The sequence below is a fragment of the Heterodontus francisci genome, chromosome 7, assembly GCF_036365525.1.
Source record: "Heterodontus francisci isolate sHetFra1 chromosome 7, sHetFra1.hap1, whole genome shotgun sequence".
NCBI lineage: Eukaryota > Metazoa > Chordata > Chondrichthyes > Heterodontiformes > Heterodontidae > Heterodontus > Heterodontus francisci.
This window is the reverse complement of record NC_090377.1, coordinates 56,864,979-56,885,568: the sequence shown is the minus strand read 5'-3', so window position 1 is coordinate 56,885,568 and position 20,590 is coordinate 56,864,979. Positions and strand designations below refer to the sequence as shown.

General features: G+C 41.9%; 1 protein-coding gene across 1 annotated transcript in view; it reads right to left on the bottom strand.

Moving 5' to 3' along the window:
* Nucleotides 1-20,590, bottom strand: part of LOC137371712 (potassium voltage-gated channel subfamily H member 7-like) — a 525,923-nt gene that overhangs the window by 118,199 nt on the left and 387,134 nt on the right. The window contains exon 7 of the mRNA XM_068034535.1: nucleotides 19,093-19,307. Within this exon, the coding sequence (XP_067890636.1) occupies nucleotides 19,093-19,307 (215 nt within the window). The remainder of the gene's footprint in view (nucleotides 1-19,092; nucleotides 19,308-20,590) is intronic.

Sequence of the window (20,590 nt, the reverse complement as noted above, 5' to 3'; positions counted from 1 at the left end):
TCTTTGGTGTGGAGTTCTGTAAATATCTGTTCACTTAATACTGTATGAATAATCTCTCAACAGTGAAAGCAAATCATCGCTGTGCTGGCACTGAACCTAATTCAAATACTCAGAAACAGAAGAAGAGGCACTTTGCCAGTGACCTTTAACCTGCGCAGGACATGAACCTGAATTTGACCTACTGTAAGGCTGATTCCGTCATCCTGCCAAAAATTGAGCTATGAGTATTGCATTTTGACAATTCTTTGTGAAAGTAGACAGGGAGTTTGACCTTGCAGGATTCAACAAGGTCAGCTCATTATCTTAATTTGAATGTGCTCCTGCGTGATTTTCACATGCACAGTAAATTCAGTGAATGGAAGGGAGCATGGTATCATAAGAACAGTGGATCTTAATAGGCTACTGCTCCATATTAATATATCTAGCTGTTTTGCTTCATTGAAGAGTAGTTACAAAAGGTCATCAAGGGCATGTGGGAGGAACCAACTTTTTGACAGTTGTATATTCTGTTGGAAGATGTGCAACACAGCAGGGGAGGGTAGCTTGATATGTGTGACAAACATAGCAAAAGCTGGCTGATCAAATGTATGCTGCCTCCTACCTCCATAGGCAATGTAATGTGCAACCAAGTGTGGATGATAGTCATGGAGCTGAAGAGGAGTACCAGCACAAGGCTGTGTACAGTTTAGCAACTCAAATAGAGACTATACCGATAGTATACCTGATGCAGGCACAGTGCCCTGAACCTGGTGCAATATCAGCAGTGGAGTAAGGGAACCACAGGAAAAACCCCAATTCCATATTCGATTCAGGTTGAATCTTTTTGTTCACAATGAAAACTGCTCACAATGTCACACCTGTTGTATGTTTTACTGTCAAGTTACAAGGACATACGAAACTTCTTGACTACTGTTGAATCACCATTCACACAAGGTAGGATGTAGGTTGGGAATTGAAATGTCACTTTATGCTCACAACGTATACTTTATCTGTTTTAATGGAGCACAATCACAGGGAGATTTGAGAGGACAAATGGGGCCTCGATTTAACTTCATATCCAAAAGACTTGTAAGCTGACACGGCAGTCAAATTGCACACAGCAAGGGCCTATGAACATCAATGTAATAGATCAGCAGTTAATTTGTTTTAGGTAGTTTTGGTAAAAAGGTGAATAATGGCAAGCACAACAGGAGAACTTGCTCTCCTCAAAAACAATGGCCAGGGGTTATTTACATCAAGCTGAGCAGACATATAGATTCTCATTTGAATGTTTCCTCTGAAATACTGTGAGAAATTGGACAGGGCCTGAAAACGGGTGAGAGGACCATGATACTGAATTACCCTGCACCCATTGTTTCCAATGCAGGTGTAAACTTTGTGTTGTCTGCAAATTTAAATGATCGTAGCTTGCAGCCAGCACCAAATGCACCGTTGAGTGGCTGGACATCTGAGCAGGGGAAGCAAAACCGTGAGAAGTCAGCATGAGTTAAAGTTAGCCTGCACTAGTTAAAGCCAGCTGGCACTCCTTAAAGGGGTGGTGCATTGTGGCTGCAGCAGTGCTGGAAGTCATTCTCTAACTGATTCTGCACAGGAAAATGGCACAACAGGGCAGAGAGCAGGCTCCAAGATTTTTTGATGCTGCACTGGAGGTCTTGGTGTGGGGGGTGGACAGGAGGAGAGATGTTATCTATCCACAGGGAGCCAGGAGGCCCCTAAACAAAAACTGGGACCAGATAGCCATGGCAATCAATGTCAAGAATCTAACCCCGAAGACCTGGTTGCAGTGCCACAAAAGTTCAATGACCTCACATGAGTTGTCAAGATCAGTGAATGCATCTTCAACTGCCATATCCACCACCTGCACCACTTGCCTCACACACTGCTCAATGCACCACACCGCCATCACTCACCGACCAACAATTTCTATCAATCACGATTCATACCTCATATTCATAGCTTCACCTCACCCTCACACACTTGGTGCAAGGCCATAAGAAATAGGAACAGGAGTAGGCCATTCAGCTGTTCAAGCTCACTCCGCCATTCAATGAGATCATGGCTGATCTTCTACTTCAACGCCATTTTCCTGCACTATCCCCGTAACCCTTGATGTTTTTAATATCTATCAATCTCTGTCTTGAACATACTTGACACCTGAGCTTCCACAGCCCTCTGGGGCAGAGAATTCCAAAGATTCACAATGCTCTGAGTGAAGAAATTCCTCCTCATCACAGTCCTATATGGTCTGTCCCTTATTCTGAGACTATGTCCCCTGGTTCCGGATTCCCCAGCCAGGGGAAACATCCTTCCTACATCAACCCTGTCGAGCCCTGTAAGAATTTTGTATGCTTGAATGAGATCACCTCTCATTCTTCTAAACTCCAGAGAATAAAGGCCCAGTCTATTTAATCTTTCCTTTTAGAACAATCCCTCAATCCCAGGAATTAGTTTGGTGAACATTTGTTGCACTCCCCTATGGCAAGTATATTTTTCCTTAGGTAAGGAGACCAAAACTGCACACAATACTTCAGGTGCAGCCTCACCAAGGCTCTATATAATTGCAGTAAGACATCTTTACTCGTATACACAAATCCTCTTGTAATGAAGGCCAACATACCATTTGCCTTCTTAATTGCTTGCTGTACTTGCATGTTAGCTTTCAATGACTCATGAACAAGGACACTCAAGTCCCTTTGAAATGCAACACTTCACAGCTTCTCACCATTTAAGAAATACTCTGTATTGCTGTTTTTCCTACCAAAGTGCATAACCTCACATTTCTCCATATTGTATTCCATCTGCCACCTTTTTGCCCACTCGCTTAGCCTCTCCAAACCCCCGTGAAGCATCTTTGCATCCTCCTCACAACTCACACTTCCACCTAATTTTGTGTCATCTGCAAACTTGGAAATATTACATTTAATCCCCATATCCAAATCATCGATATAGATTGTGAATAGCTGGGGTCCAAGCACTAATCCTTGCGGTACCCCACTAGTCATAGACTGCCAATCAGAAAATGACCCATTTATTCCTACTCTGTTTTCTGTCCGTTAACCAGTTCTCAATCCATGCCATTATATTCCCCCCAAACCCACGTGCTCTAATTTTGTTTACCAACCTCTTGTGTGGGACCTTATCAAAAGCTTTCTGAAAAACTAAATATACCACATTCACCAGTTCCCCCTTATCTGTTCTGCTAGTTACAACCTCAAAAAACTCCAACAGGTTTGTTAAACATGATTTCCCTTTCATAAATCCATGTTGACTGTGCCCAATCCTACCATTATTTTCTAAGTGTCCTGTTATCACATCCTTTATTATAGATTCTAGCCTCGCACCTACATCTCGTAGTTTGCAAAGACTGCCAGCTATTCAACCACGACAGACATATCACCTAAATGCATTGCACCATGTTCATTGATACACTTTCCTCTCTCTTGCAGGACAAAGTGGCACATAACCAGAGGCAGCAGCACCTAACTGGCGGGGGACAGGCATAGCTGCACATCCTTACCTCAGTAAAGGAGACAGTCATCACTATCATTGGAGCGACCATGACCGAGGATATGGCCAATGGAGGAGCTGAAACCATCAAAGATGACAGCATCCTCATACTTGATCCTCCTTCACATATCCCACTATTCCCTCATCACACAATCTCCTTTGATTTACAAGCCACAGATAGTGTAAGCATGCACCTGCTACTTTCCTCCCCTCTCCTCGCCACAACCTTACCATTGTGCCTTTTTCCTTTCAGATACCCAAGAACTGCAACCTAGGCAGGCAATGGTGGAAGGACAAGAGGTGGAAGAGCAGGAAGACAGTGATGAAGAAGAAACACTGTCCCTCGATTTAATACTCGTAATCACCAAATGACACGTAATGACACTGACAATACACATACTATAGAGGATTGCTTAGAGGTGGGATCTACACATAGTAAGACACCAGGCATGACAGGCCTGCATCTAGGGCAGGACACACGGATAGCATAGATACTAGCTTTTCAGAGATCAAGTAGTAGCCACCCTTTGGTCTGACAAGGTGGTTCAATTGCAGATGGCACAGTGGACTGCCACAGAATGGAGGAATCATGATACTGGGCATTGGTCTGCATTATACGCTGTGTATGGTTACCCATCAGCTGTGTGTTGAGGGAGTAAAATCCCTTTCGGTTGTAGTACATCTCAGAGGCGATGTGTGGTGTCCACAAAGCAACGTGCATGCAGTCAGTGGCACTCTGCACCATGGGGAAGCCTGAAATCCTTGCAAAGCCACTTGCTCGCTCATCCTGGCAAGAGTGAATGAAACGTATTCAACTCTCTTGGAATTCAGAGCCACAGTGGCCTCCTTATGAAACAGTGGACAGCAAACTGGGAGATGTTGCAAATATTGCCTGCTCTAGCCTGGAAGGAGCCAGATACTTAACAGTTTATGCCCATGGTCGCCTTCACAGCTGGGCAATGCTGTCCTCGTCCTGCCCCAAGGCTGTAGTAAGTTGTAGCTGCAGCAGGAGGCAGGTTTCAGTGAGGGCGTCCTCAGTGAAGTGTAGACGCCTGACATACTGTTCCTCACTCAGGTTCAGGTAGGAGAATTGTTCCCTGAGCACCCTGGACTGACATGGCCTCATGCTGAGAGCCCTTCTCCTGCTCCTTCCTTTTCCAGCAGCTTGTTTTGCTCTGTGTCGCCTCTACTCATTCTCCCTATAGGGTTAAAGTCCAAGAGGGATGCATACAATTGCACCCATATCTGGGAGCAACTGGTTTATGCAAAATCCTTGATATCAGAACAGTCCTACAGCACATGCCACGCCACTTGCTGCAGACTTCAGTAACTTTAAGCAACTCTGGAACCGCGAAATATTTCTACAATTGTATCAAGAGCCAGTAAGAATGAATCAGCAATGAACCTGCATGTAGTTGATGATTCCTTAAATAGTACTGGAAGGTGGGGAGGAGGGGGTTCTTCCTGCTGCCATACACATGTTCAGCTGTGTGAGGTTAACAAAGGGTGTGAGCTGGAGTGCTGAGCTCCAAAATGGCAGCACTTGCGCCAAATCAACATTAGGGATGCTGATTGAGGTCACAATCTGCCTACTCTACATACTTCTGGTGGACACTGCCTTGTGTGTGTGCTAACAGCATCGCAATAAGGTCAGACATGACTAGCACCAGAAGTGTGCACGCATGCAGTTGCTGACATTTTGGAGGCCAAAACACACTCGTAAAGCTGAAAAACTGGGTGCCATGGAGCCAAATTTCATTGTCAGTATCTCTTACAATACAAGACTCCCTCCATATTATAGTGAAGTGTTATCTTAGATTGTGTTTCCCAAGTCCTGAATTAGGACTTGAACCCACAACCTTCCAAATCCGAAGGAATTCTGTTACCACTAAGCCAAGTTAACCTTTACATCTCTTTTTCTCTCCCTTCTTTTTTCCCCATTTATCCGAGTAAGGAGCTCAGTTATCCTACAGTGTTCAGTTCTGAGAAGTGTCCCTACTGTTAATAGCCTCTAATGGACCTGCTGTGTATTTTCAATGCTTTCTGTTTTTCCATCAATTGTCCAGCACTTGTGGCTTTTTATTTATATTTAGCATCCTTTTAAATTTTTTCTTCCTCTCCTTTGAAACTCATTTATTAATTGACGTGCAGACATATCAGCACAGCAAAAGCATGGCAATGTATTGACTTTGATGCTGTGCGCTCAAACCTTTCTTGCAGACAGCATGGTAGCATATGTTCCTTATTTTGTTGTATAATAGCTGTCCAGGATGATATACCTGTCACTTGAGATGAACAGAAGGCTGAACCATTTGTTATCATCCTTCACACACTGAGCATGTCGGCACCAGTTCAGATACATCCACATGGATCACAAAGAGAGCGCCAGGAAGAAGTATCCAATGATGCACCTAGCATAAGTGAAGAGCAACAAGTTGAGGTGGCTGCAGAAATAATCTAAATGAAAGTCCAGACCCAGGTGTTTTCTGTGGCAGCTCCATTAGGCAGGACACCCACCTCATTGATGCAGGAAGTCCCGCCCAAGACCAAGTAAGAGCCTGGGGACCATAAAATCCAGGCTGGATCCCCAGGACTGGCGGAGGCGGGATCGCCACCGACTTTTCCCCCCCGCCCACCATAAAATCCAGCCCAATGTTTCAGGTCGGTTTTGAACAAGTGAGAGAGGGTGGGGTGAAGAAAAACAAAAGGGAAGGTCAGTGATAGGGCAGGAGACATTAAACGACAAAAGGTTTCATGGTACAAAGCCAAGTGGTTAAGAAGGCATAGAAACATAGAAAATAGGAGCAGGAGTAGGCTATTCGGCCCTTCGAGCCTGCTCTGCGATTCATTATGATCATGGCTGATCATCCAACTCAGTAGCCTGTTCTGCTTTCGCCCCATACCCTTTGATCCCTTTAGACCCAAGAGCTATATCTAACTCCTTTTTGAAAACATTCAATGTTTTGGCCTCAACTGCTTTCTGTGGTAGCGAATTCCACAGGCTCACCACTCTGGGTGAAGAAATTTCTCCTCATCTCAGTCCTAAAAGGTTTACCCCGTATCCTTAGACTATGACCCCTGGTTCTGGACTCCCCCACCATCGGGAACATCCTTCCTGCATCTACCCTGTCAAGTCCTATTAGAATTTTACAGGTTTCTATGAGATCCCCCCTCACTCTTCTGAACTCCACCGAATATAATCCTAACCGACTCAATCTCTCCTCATACGTCAGTCCCACCATCCAGGAATCAGTCTGGTAAACCCTTGCTGCACTCCATCTATAGCAAGGACATCCTTCCTCAGATAAGGAGACCAAAACTGCACACAATATTCCAGGTGTGGCCTCACCAAGGCGCTGTATAATTGCAGCAAGATATCCCTGCTCCTGTACTCAAATCCTCTCGCTATGAAGGCCAACATACCATTTGCCTTTTTTACCGCCTGTTGCACCTGCATACTTACCTTCAGCGACTGGCGTACGAGAACACCCAGGTCTCCCTGCATATTCCCCTCTCTCAGTTTATAGCCGTTCAGATAATAATCTGCCTTCCTGTTTTTGCTACCAAAGTGGATAACCTCACATTTATCTACATAATACTGCATCTGCCATGCATTAGCCCACTCACTCAACTTGTCCAAATCACCCTGAAGCATCTTTGCATCTTCCTCACAATTCACCCTCCCACCCAGTTTTGTGTCATCTGCAAATCTGGAGATATTACATTTTAGTTCCCTCATCTAAATCATTAATATATATTGTGAGTAGCTGGGTTCCTAGCACTGATCTCTGCGGTACTCCAGTAGTCACTGCCAGCCATTCAGAAAAAGACCCATTTATCCCTACTCTTTGTTTTCTGTCTGCCAACCAATTTTCTATCCACCGCAATACACTACCCCCAATCCCATGTGCTTTAATTTTAAATGCTAATCTCTTATGTGGGACTTTGTTGAAAGCCTTCTGAAAGTCCAAATAAACCACATCCACTGGCTCCCCCTCATTAACTCTACGAGTTACATCCTCAAAGAATTCTAGTCGATTTGCTAAGCATGATTTCCCTTTCGTAAATCCATGCTGACTCTACCCGATTCTACCACTGTTCTCTAAGTGCTTTGCAATGAAATCTTTGATAATGGACTCTAGAATTTTCCCCACTACTGATGTCAGACTGACTGGTCTATAATTCCCTGCTTTCTCTCTACCTCCCTTTTTAAATAGTGGGGTTACATTAGCTGTTCTCCAATTTGTAGGAACTGTTCCAGAGTCTATAGAATCTTGGAAGATGACCACCAATGCATCCACTATTTCTAGGGCCACTTCCTTAAGTACTCTGGGATGCAAACCATCAGGCCCTGGGGATTTATTGGCCTTCAATCCCATCAATTTTCCCAACACCATTTCTCTACTAATACTGATTTCTTTCAGTTCCTCTCTCTCACTCTCTCCCCAACATTTCTGCTGTGATATTTGTGTCTTCCTTTGTGAAGAGAGAACCAAAGAATGCATTTAGTTGGTCAGCCATTTCTTTATTCCCCATAAAAAATTCCCTTGTTTCTGACTGCAAGGGGCCTACATTTGTCTTCACCAATCTTTTTCTCTTCACATACCTATAGAAACTTTTACAGTCAGTTTTTATGTTCTCCGGAGGCTTGCTCTCATACTCTATTTTCCCCTTCTTAATCAATCCCTTGGTCCTCCTTTGCTGAATTCTAAACTGCTCCCAATCCTCAGGTCTGTTGTTTTTCCTGGCAAATTTATCTGCCTCTACCTTGGATCTAATGCTATCTCTAATTTCCCTTGTAAGGCATGGTATGGCTACCTTTCCCGGTTTACTTTTGTGCCAGACAGGGATAAACAATTATTGCAGTTCATCCATGCGCTCTTTAAATGTTTGCCATTGCCTATCCACCATCATCCCTTTAAGTAATGTTTCCCAATCTGTCATAGCCAACACGCGCATCATACCTTCATAATTTCCTTTACTAAGATTCAGGACCCTTGTCTCAGAATCAACTACATCACTCTCCAACTTGATGAAGAATTCTATCATATTATGGTCGCTCGTCCCCAGGGGGTGTCGCACCACTAGATTGTCAATTATTCCTTTCTCACTACACAATACCCAGTCTAGGATGCCTGTTGGTTCCTCAACGTATTGGTCCAGAAAACCATCCTGTATACACTCCAAGAATTCCTCCTCTACGGTATTGTGACTAATTTGATTTGCCCAATCTATATGCAGATTAAAATCACCCATAATTACAGATGTTCCTTTATCGCATGCATCTCGAATTTCCTGTTTAATGCCATTTCCAACATCACCACTACAGTTTGGGGGTCTATATACAACCCCCACTAATGTTTTTTGCCTCTTAGTGTTTCTCAGCTCTACCCATACAGATTCCACATCGTCAGAGCTAATATCCTTCCTCACTATTGCATTAATTTCCTCTTTAACCAGCAATGCAATTCCACCATCTTTTGCTATTGTCTGTCCTTCCTAAATACTGAATATCCCTGGATGTTCATTTTGCATCCCTTGTCACCTTGCAGCCATGTCTCCGTAATCCCGACTATATCATACCCATTTACATCTATTTGCGCGATTAATTTATCCACTTTATTGCGAATGCTCCGCGCATTAGGGCACAAAGCCTTAAGGCTTGTCTTTTTAACATTACTTGTCCCCTTACCACTATTTTTCATTGTGGCCCTGTTTGATTCTGGCCCTTGATTTCTTTGCCTATCACTTTTCTTATTCCCCTTACTGTCTTTTGTTCTTGTCTTTGATTCCCCCTCCTTTGACTCCTTGCAAAGGTTCCCATTCCCCTGCCATTTTAGTTTAAACCCTCCCCAACCACTCTAGCAAATACTCCCCCTAGGACATCAGTTCCGGTCCTGCCCAGGTGTAAACCGTCCAGTTTGTACTGGTCCCACCTCCCCCAGAACTGGTCCCAATGCCCCAGGAATCTAAAACCCTCCCCCTCACACCATCTCTTCAGCCACATATTCATCCACTATATCCTACTATTTCTACTCTGACTAGCACATGGCACTGGTAGTAATCCTGAGATCACTACCTTTGAGGTCCTACTTTTCAACTTACTTCCTAACTCCCTATATTCTGCTTTTAGGACCCCATCCTTTTTCTTACCTCTGTCATTTGTACCAATGTGCACCACGACCACTGGCTGGCATATGGAATAACTGCCTTTATTAGCTGAGGCATATAATATAAGAACAGGGAGGTTATGATGGAGCTGTATAAAATGCTAGTTAGGCCACAGCAGGATTACTGTGTACAGTTCTGGTCACAATACTATTGGAAGGATGTGATTGCACTGGAGAGGGTGGAGAGGAGTTTCACCAGGATGTTGCCTGGGCTGGAGCATTTCAGCTATGAAGACAGACTGGATAGGCTAGGGTTGTTTTCCTTAGAGCAGAGAAGGTTGAGGGGGGAACCTGATTGAGGTATTCAAAATTATGAGGGGCATTGATAGGATACATAGGAAGAAACTTTTTCTCTTCGCAGAGAGGTCAATTAACCAGGGGCAAAGATTTAAAGTAAGGGGCAGGAGGTTTAGAGGGGATTTGAGGAAAACAACTTTCACCCAGAGGATGGTTGGAATCTGGAACACACTGCCTGAAGAGGTGATAGAGGCAGGAACCCTCACAACATTTAAGAAGTATTTAGATGAACACTTGAAACGAGGTTATGGGCCAAGCGCTGGAAAATGGGATTAGAAGACATAGGTGCTAGATGGCCGCCACGGACACGATCGGCCGAAGGGCCTGTTTCTGTGGTGTATAACTCTGTGACTCTAAAGTTGCATGGAGGTTTGTGAAACATTTTTAACGGTAGTTGCTTGTGAGTATTGAGCTTTCAAGGCTTCCAAATTTACAGAATGTGCTCCTGTATGTTTTGCAAACATGATGCTTGTTGCTGTAAAGTGCTGTTTGTTCCTGCTGATACCGTCACCCTTAAGATGATCCTGCAACCACTCCCCCCCCCACCCCACCCCCCCCCCCACCCCGTTCGATTTCCTGCTTCCAGATCAGAGAGATGTCTATCAGGAAGGGTTTTCTCCAAGCAACTTCTCAACTGCACTATAATGAGGACCTAGGACCAAAATGGATAGTCTTATGCTGACTTTCCCTATGCCTTGCTAATTGCCTGCTTGAAAATGCTTCAATTGAAAATCGCCCCGTGGTAATATCTTTGTGAATCTCTCCTGCACCCTTTTCTTGGCCTTAGCAACCTTCCTAAAGTAAGGCTCCCAAAACTGGACACAAAGGCCTAGAAATTGTATCACCTAAAGCACCAAAAGAGGCTGGTGGCAGGACCACAGGTAATTGATCCACCATGTTCAATAGTGGTACTGTACAAATTGTTGGAGCTGTGGGCTGACAAGTCCCCACGTTCTGATGGACTTTATCCTAGGCTAGTGAGATAGTTGATGCATTAGTTTTAATTTTCCAAAATTCCCTAGATTCGGGGAAGGTTCCATCAGATTGGAACATAGCGAATGTAACTCCTTTATTCAAAAAGGGATGGAGACAGAAAGCAGGAAACTACAGGCCAGTTAGCTTAACATCAGTCATAGAGAAAATGTTAGAAGCTATTATTAAAAATATTATAGCAGTGCATTTAGAAAAATTCAAGGTAATCAGGCAGAGTCAATATGGTTTTGTGAAAGGGAAATCATGTTTAACCAATTTATTGGAGTTCTTTGAGGGAGTTACATGTGCTGTGGATAAAGGAAACCGGTGGATGTATTGAACTTGGATTTCCAGAAGGCATTTGATAAGGTGCCACATCAAAGGTTATTGCAGAAAATAAAAGCTCATGCGGTAGGATAGAAGATTGGCTAGCTAACAGGAAACAAAGAGTGGGCATAAATGGGTCTTTTTCTGGTTGGCAAGATGTAACAAGTGGTATGCCACAGGGATTTGTGCTGGGGCCTCAACTTTTTACAATTTATATAAATGACTTAGATGAATAGACCGAAGGTATGGTTGCTAAATTTGCTGATGACACAAAGATAAGTAGAAAAGTAACTTGTGAAGAGGACATAAGGGGGCTACAAAGGGATATAGATAAGTTAAATGAGAGGGCAAAAACCTGGCGAATGGAATATAATGTGAGAAAATGTGAAATTGTCCACTTTGGCAGGAAGAATAAAAAAGAAGCATATTATCTAAATGGTGAGAGATTGCAGAGCTCTGAGATGCAGAGGGATCTGGGTGATCTCGTGCATGAATTACAAAAGGTTAGTATGCAGGTACAGCACGTAATTAGGAAAGCTAATAGAATGTTATCATTTATCGCGAGGGGAATTGAATACGAAAGTAGGGAGTTTATGCTTCAGCTATACAGGGCTTTGGTGAGACCACATCTGGAGTACTGTGTACAGTACTGGTCTCCTTATTTAAGGAAGGGTGTAAGTGCATCGGAGGCAGTACAGAGAAGGTTTACGACTAATACCTGGAATGGGCAGACAGTCTTATGAGGAAAGAATGGACAGGCTAGGCTTGTATCTGCTGGAATTTAGAAGAATAAGAGGTAACTTGATTGAAACACAGAAGATCCTGAGGGGTCTTGACAGGATGGATGTGGAAAGGATGTTTCCCCTTGTGGGAGAATCTCGAACTAGGGGTCACTGTTTAAAAATAAGGGGTCGTCCATTTAAGACAGAGATGAGGAGAAATTTTTTCTCTCAGAGCGTCATGAGTCTTTGGAAATCACTTCTTCAAAAGGCAGTGGAAGCAGAGTCTTTGAATATTTTTAAGGCAGAGGTAGATAGATTCTTGATAAGCAAGGGAGTGAAAGGTTATCGGGAGTAGGTGGAAATGTGAAGTAATTAGTTCAGCCATGAACTTATTGAATGGCGAAGCAGGCTCGACGGGCCGAGTGGCCTACTCCTGCTCCTAATTTGTTTCTTCGTATGTTCGTAATAGCATAGTACCAGTGAACTGTGAGTGCCAGTCACAACCCAGGAGGCAGCTTGCCAGTCAAGTGGGGAGCGTAAGCGGCCTGTTAGAATGCCAGTTGTGGGCAGCAGGTAGATCTAGTAAGGGAGGGAGGCAAGTAATGGCTCGTTCTCCTTCTGGCTCCACATTCAGGTAACTAGCCTTTTGGTGGTAGTCTTCAATGGTCCTTTGAAAGATGGTGCATGTTTCAGTCAGTAGCAGAGCAATGGGCCTACTGCCAGTTTCAGACAGGCACCATGGGCAACTACAGGTGTGCCTGAACCTATGTGGCATTGTCCGCAGTGCAACTGCCAGCAAGGAAAGATTGGGTGCCAAGGGCTGCCACCAGAGTCCAGGTAAGTGGTGGGGAGGGGGTTTCAGGATGGCCTCATGGAGAGGAAAAGTATGGTGTCCAGGTTGAGAATGTTCTTTGAGGGGTCCAGCAGAAGACTCCTGCTTCCTTACCTGGAGGGTCACTTAGTCTTTCCCACAAGTTGATGAATGGCTTGTGGGAAAGCTTCTCCACTCAAGCCCTAGTTAAAATGCTATTGGAGTCTTACTAATGCCATAGGACTGCGATTCGCATTTTTATATGACGCTAATGGCTGATTCTGTTGGGCAAAGTCAAATCCTTAAGATTATAAAATCATAAGAAATACGAGCAGACGTTGGCCATTTGGCCCCTCGAGCCTGCTCTGTCATTCAACAAGATCATGGCTGATCTAACTGTGGCCTTAGCTCCACTTTCCTGCCTGCCCCCCATAATCCTTGACTCCCTTGTAGGTCAAAAATCTGTCCAGCTCAGCTTTGATTATATTCAATGACACAGCCTCCATTGCTCTCTGGGAAGAGAATTCCAAAGATTAATGACACTCAGAGAAGAAATTCCTCCTCATCTTCATTTTAAATGAGAGACCCCTTATTTTTAAACTGTGCCCCCAGTTCTAGATTTCCCCACAAGGGGAAACATCCTCTCAGCATCTACATTGTTAGGTCCTCTCAGAATCTTATATGTTTCAATAAAATTGGAGATATGCAGGAACGGAGTGAAAAATATTTTAACTGCTAGCCCACTCCATTGCAACCTAGCAGAAAAAGTTAAAATTCCCATATCCCCTCACAGATTTCAGCATGAGGCCATTTTATGTAGAGTTAAGAGGTGGAATGAGTTTTGGACATAGTGGAAAACTTGGCTAGTTGCTGATTTGAAATTTCTTGAGTGGGATTCCATGCTCCCTCTCCCATTTTAGTGAGGCATGTAATATTACTTGTTCCTTTCCTGTGTGAACTATTTTAAGATTCATAGGACTGCAAGTAATAGCCAAAGAAAACGTGGGTTTTTATTATAACTTAAGAACACATATATATACACAAACATACTGCATGAGCATATCTAAACACATCTCTCTGTTGGGTCACACCCACAACTCCTTGGTCATGTGTGACATGACATCACTTCCTCTGGTGACCTTCACTTACAGCTTCTTAAGGTGGTCTGCTGTTAAGGTCGTCCCACAACAAGGCACACTCCTGGAATGTGAGAGCACACCACCACTGTGAGCCTGCTGCTTATTCAGCAATTAAGTACAACATTAAGAAAGAATAGTTCTTCTTCTGAACACTAAGAATAGGTTGATGCATGTAGAACAGAATGTGGCATATTAAAAAGACAGAAAACCCTTCTTACAAATCTAATACTGAGATCATAATCAATTTACAATGATGGTAATATTGTAACTTCAGGAAAAGTATGCATAATAATTGGAATGTTTTAGCTTCTTCCAGGAGTAATCCACAAATGTGGAGTGAGTTCTACTTTCTACAAATTAGAACTTGAACTGTATCAAATGCTATTTTTGCAGATTGACAAAAATACCTACAGGATTAATTAAATAATTTGCACCTAATTAATTGAGAAGGTAAACTGATGAAACTAAATGTATTGAGCTCCTGCAATGTTTTAGTTTTAACAAAGAGCCAATAGCATGAACTAGGAAAATGACCCCCACCCCCATTCATTTTATATTTAAACTATCAATTAAATGATTCGTAACTTGTATTCTCTGGCCATAAGGACCCTGTAGTATGGAAATACAAGTTCATTACTATGCTGTCTTCCATCTACTCACAGCTCAAATGTATTTTACAACACTTCTGACCTTTTCAGAATTTTAATGAGCTGTTATAAGGCTATAAATTAGAAATAGTCCATTAGGTAGCTCAAGTCCAAACATAACCTTAGTGGTACACTAACAAGCAGTTATTTGAAACTACAGTGAATTGAGAAAGAATTAGATTGGAATCCAGGCCTTCACTAACAGGATTTCAGCTGATTTATACACAAATACCACAGACAAATGAAAATCCACTTAGCTGCTACTTTTCATATACAAAGCTTTAGAAATCCCTTCTGACTACTGAGAGGGAGACTGTTGGAATTTATAGATGTGAATTAAATGCAACTCTGCCTCTCCCCCTTGTTAAAGTTTAGTATATATCCCAATTAGTGTTAATCTGTAGCACCACTACTGCTTGAGCTTTTGATGTGCCATTTTCTTGTTCAAATGGCCTTTTAATAGTTTCTGCAAGTGAATCTCTCACTTTACAACCAGATATCTTTTTTTTGCCTTTCAGCGGTAAAATAACCTAGACCTAACAAGCTTCAGTTTTCTAAAGTTCAAATTATTTTTCTCCAATGGATGATAGGAGACATTGGAAGATGCAATATATCACATCGGCAATAGTCATCTTTCTTAAATAATCATTTTAGCCAAAATTAACAAAGCCCAGTGTAACTCTCTGAGCACTGATAAAACATTTGTATCTTACTATCATTTTGCTAGTCTTCTTAAAAACTAATAGAGACAATAAAAGTTTATTGTGCCACTGGTGTAAATTTTAAATGAATTTCCCTGTTACTGTAAATTAGAAAGAAAAAGAACTTAAATGAATGAAATGGCTTCCATGTCCTTTGGATATCCCAAAGTGTTTCACAGCCACTGAATTACTGTTGAAGTGTAGCCACTGTTGTACTGGTAGGAAAACAGAGCAGGCAATTTTCACAGAACAAGGTCTTACAAACAGCAATGTGATAAATGACCAGATAGTGATGTTGGTTGAAGGATATATGTTGGCTAGGACATGAGAATAATATGCTTCTTCAATAACACCACAGGAATTTATGTCCACCTGAGAGCAGCAGTACTGCACTGAAGTTAAAGAGTTATAATTTATTTCCCATGTTGACTGGCCGGCTGTGCGTTTCCAGCATTCCATTTTACTCAGGCCAATATATCTCTCTAATACTCAGCAGCCCCCTTTAGTCACCTTATACAGCACTGCGGTCCTTGGAGGGGGAATGTTACAATCCATCTGGCTGAAGAATTCTTTTAAAATATAAACCTTTGTTAGGTTTGCTTTTTTACATTTGTTGCTTAGCCGTGCCATTTTCAGTTTGGCCACCCGCACATGCACAGATTCGTAATCAGGTTTCAGTTGGCTTACCTTTAAACTGATAACTTTGCTTAGTCAAGAATCAAGTGAAAGTAGATGGAGCAACAGTGAAAGTACCACGTGCTAGTGTGCGACCTGTATTTATATTCACCTAGCAATGCAATACCAACAGCATTTAGCAACAAAGCAAACAGGAAGGCATGGCCACACTGCTTGTTTGGAATGCTGGAGAGGAGGCTTTGAACGTGTACACTCCATACATGGATTATTCTGTGGCTAGTGTTTATCAAACGAGGAAAGCTGAGTAGAAATTGAAGAGTGCCTTACTGTCATACCAGAGTTTCAAAATAAATTTAAACAATCAATTTAAAAGAAAGAACTTGCATTTATATAGTGCCTTTCATGACCTTTGGGTAGCCCAAAGTACTTTACAACCAATGAAGAACTTCTGAAGTGTAGTCACTGTTGTAATGTAGGGAAAGATGGCAGCCAATTTTCACACAGTAAGGCCCCACAAACAGCAATAAGATAACTGACCAGATAATCTGTTTACTGTTGTTGGTTGAAAGATAATTAGGATCTTAGTTTAACGTCTCATCCAAAAAACAGCACCTCTGACAGTACAGCTACCCCTCAATGTAATGCCATTATGTGGTCAGATCTCTAGATTGGGGCTTAAATCTCCAATTTACTGACTCAGAGGTGAGAGTCCTACCACCACCTGACACGTAATTTCTCCTCATCTCAGTCCTGAAAGGTTGACCCCGTAGCCTGAGACTATGGCTCCTGGTTCTGGACTCCCCCACCATCGGGAACATCCTTCCTGCATCTACCCTGTCAAGTCCTGTTAGAATTTTATAGGTTTCTATGAGATCCCCCCTCACTCTTCCGAACTCCATCGAATATAATCCTAACCGACTCAATCTCTCCTCATACGTCAGGCCCACCATCCCAGGAATCAGTCTGGTAAACCTTCGCTGCACTCCATCTATAGCAAGAACATCCTTCCTCAGATAAGGAGACCAAAACTGCACACAATATTCCAGGTGTGGCCTCACCAAGGCGCTGTATAATTGCAGCAAGATATCCCTGCTCCTGTACTCGAATCCTCTCGCTATGAAGGCCAACATACCATTTGCCTTTTTTACCGCCTGTTGCACCTGCATACTTACCTTCAGCGACTGGTGTACGAGAACACCCAGGTGTCGGTGCATATTCCCCTCTCTCAGTTTATAGCCGTTCAGATAATAATCTGCCTTCCTGTTTTTGCTACCAAAGTGGATAACCTCACATTTATCCACATTATACTGCATCTTCCATGCATTAGCCCACTCACTCAACTTGTCCAAATCACCCTGAAGCCTCTCTGCATCCTCCTTACAACTCACCCTCCCACCCAGTTTTGTGTCATCTGCAAATTTGGAGATATTACATTTTAGTTCCCTCATCTAAATCATTAATATATATTGTGAATAGCTGGGGTCCTAGCACTGATCCCTGCGTTGCCCCAGCTAGTCACTGCCTGCCATTCGGAAAAAGACCCATTTATCCCTACTCTTTGTTTCCTGTCTGCCAACCAATTTTCTATCCATTGCAATACACTACCCCCAATCCCATGCGCTTGAATTTTATACACTAATCTCCTATGTGGGACTTTGTTGAAAGCCTTCTGAAAGTCCAAATAAACCACATCCACTGGCTCAGCCTCATCAACTCTACTAGTTACATCCTCGAAGCGTTCTAGTAGATTTGTCAAGCATGATTTCCCTTTCGTAAATCCATGCTGACTCTACCCGATTCTACCACTGTTCTCTAAGTGCTCTGCTATGAAATCTTTGATAATGGACTCCAGAATTTTCCCCACTACCGACGTCAGGCTGACTGGTCTGCTTTCTCTTTACCTCCCTTTTAAAATAGTGGGGTTACATTAGCTACCCTCCAATCTGTAGGAACTGTTCCAGAGTCTATAGAATCTTGGAAGATGATCACCAACGCATCCAGTATTTCTAGGGCCACTTCCTTAAGTACTCTGGGATGCAAACCATCAGGCCCTGGGGATTTATTGGCCTTCAATACCATCAATTTCCCCAACACCATTTCTCTACTAATACTGATTTCCTTCAGTTCATCTCACTAAGCCCTGTGTTCCACAACATTTCTGGTATGATATTTGTGTCCTCCTTTGTGAAGACAGGTTCTTTCTATAAACAGTTTGATTGCTTAATTTCAGTTTATAGCTGATGAGTTGCATCCCTCATATTACTGCTCAATCCGCCAAAAAAAATTTAATTCACTGTTGAATGCTTTATAAATATCTGACAACATCCCCACAGGAAATTTTTTCTTTTCTAAAATGGTCTCTTAACATGACATTCGTGCAATATTTTGCTCTCCTCAACATTTTCCGGCAGCAATTAACGCTTCCTATTGTTTCAAGGTGATTCTCTCTAAGTTGCTCCAGAATGCCTCAAAAGTTGCTTTTATACATGAATGGAGTTCCACACAGATGTGGACTTTGAGTGATTGTGTGGCTGCCTGCAATTAGGTTGCTTGTGTGCATAGAAGTTGGAATTTGGGCACATGAATGGACCAGTCACACATCTCCTAACAATGAGTTTACACTTCATGTACACTTTATGCCAATAGTTACTACCTGTGTTGAGTCACACTGAGCTCCACCTCCTCAGCTGGAATTATGCTTTGCATAAACTACAAAGTAGGGGCGGGGGGTGGTGTGGGGGGTTGTGATAAATGATAAATAAGGGGATGACTGTTTTAAATAGATACGAAGTGGTTATCTTTTAATCTTTATTTTCTTTGAGTCTCCTTACTAAAATTCAACTAAGTTGGTGTTTGCACTATTGAAAAAAAAAATCAAATGATTCAGTTCTTTCATTCTCTTTACTTGCAATATAGTCTGCAGAATTTTCTGGGATCAGAATTGATCAAGGCATTGCAGTATTACAAGTTGACACAACAAGTGCAGTAATTAAAATTGTTTCTTGGCTAGGACATCTCTGTGATTACAGCTTGTTTTTATTGGGAGTCACATGTGCAGCAAAGGTGTTTGCAAAATTAAGAATAATAATTAATAAAAAAATCTTCAGGAAAATAAGGGTAATCTTTCTTCAACTGTGCTTTGCCCTTTGCCCAAATTTCTTACCTGTGTTACTTTTTCTGTCACGTTGTGTGTCCTTTCCTTCACTTTAGGTGCAATGATGGTCTTCTCTGATGAAGGTGGGGATGAACTCTTCTTTTCAGCTTTTATATCAGAAAAGTTCAGGGTGATTTGAGGAATCTTGCTAATTGTGTTATATTTGTTGAGATTAGAATCTGATGTGGAGCCCAGCAGGCTTGACTTGATATGATTAAAAGGTCCTGAGGAAAATTGACAGTAAAATATATAAGGCTTTACACTGTACATGAGGTATCTTACACAAGTTCACATTTTATATTATGTTCTCTTAAGCTGCAATAGTAGATTGAACTTTTTGATTATCATTATCGGAAGGACCATTTCATCCTTTCAATAATGATATATACATAAATTACTCATTTCAGTTATTACAATTGAATGAATTTTCAAAATACGTGAACTAAACTAATCTATTAATTATATTTCTGAATAATTATTTATATCTGGTCAAAATAGGGAAATTCCTAACATGCATGGTGCATCCTCGGGGAATGGGATAAGTCACATCACACGGAGACAGCGATAATTATGCTACTACTTTAGTTGGAAGATCAACACCTTTTGATAGTACAAATGCCCAACTCAGATATCATCTGGCAATTTGGCAAAAGTAAAACAATGAATAGATTATCACATATTCAGTTCACTGCCAGCTAATGATCACTGAGTGGTGAACTACAGATGCAAATGTATTTCTGCTGGATGCAGGAACAGTAGTTCAGTAACATTTGTCATTTTTATAGGTTCAATATATATTTATAGTTTGAATGGTCTGGTTGATGCCAATGCCTCAGTGCTTCCAAAAACCGTGCAGCCTTTTGGGTAACAAGTTTCTGAAAATCTTCCGCACAAGTTAATGGTATTTCAAAAATACTTGCATTGCAAAAGTAATTTCCTGTCATTACCTATGATCCATGAATGAAATCATGATACCATTTAAAGGTCAAGTGACATTTTGTCACTAAAATGCATTTTTACATCATTATTTCTATTTGAACTTTCCCCTCTTTTGTTTCAATATTGTGGAACCTAAATATATTTTGTACAAAATTATAACCAGATGACATTTTTCCATTTGTGTTAACTGAAGTGACAGTGCCATTTGATTGTATACTTCCTCTTTGCATTTTTATGTGCTCTTATTTTATTTCAAATCTGTTTTAGGTTTCCTTGACAAGCAGATTTTACAATCACTCTAAACCTGATAAGAAATATGCCATCTCACTGATCCCAGTAAGATTGGGAAATCATGAGAAAGAACTTTACTCTTCAATCTTCCACTTCAAAGTGCAGCATGTCAGAGCCTTGTGCATTTACTACTCTGCAGCATTGGACTGTTTCAGTTGCTAACACTCAGTTATCTGACAATTAGACTCAGCAGTTTAACAACAGTTACTCAACAATTAGTAGATATTGAACAAGAAGGTTTGACAATACCTGTGCTTATTTCAGCTAAAGATGAAAT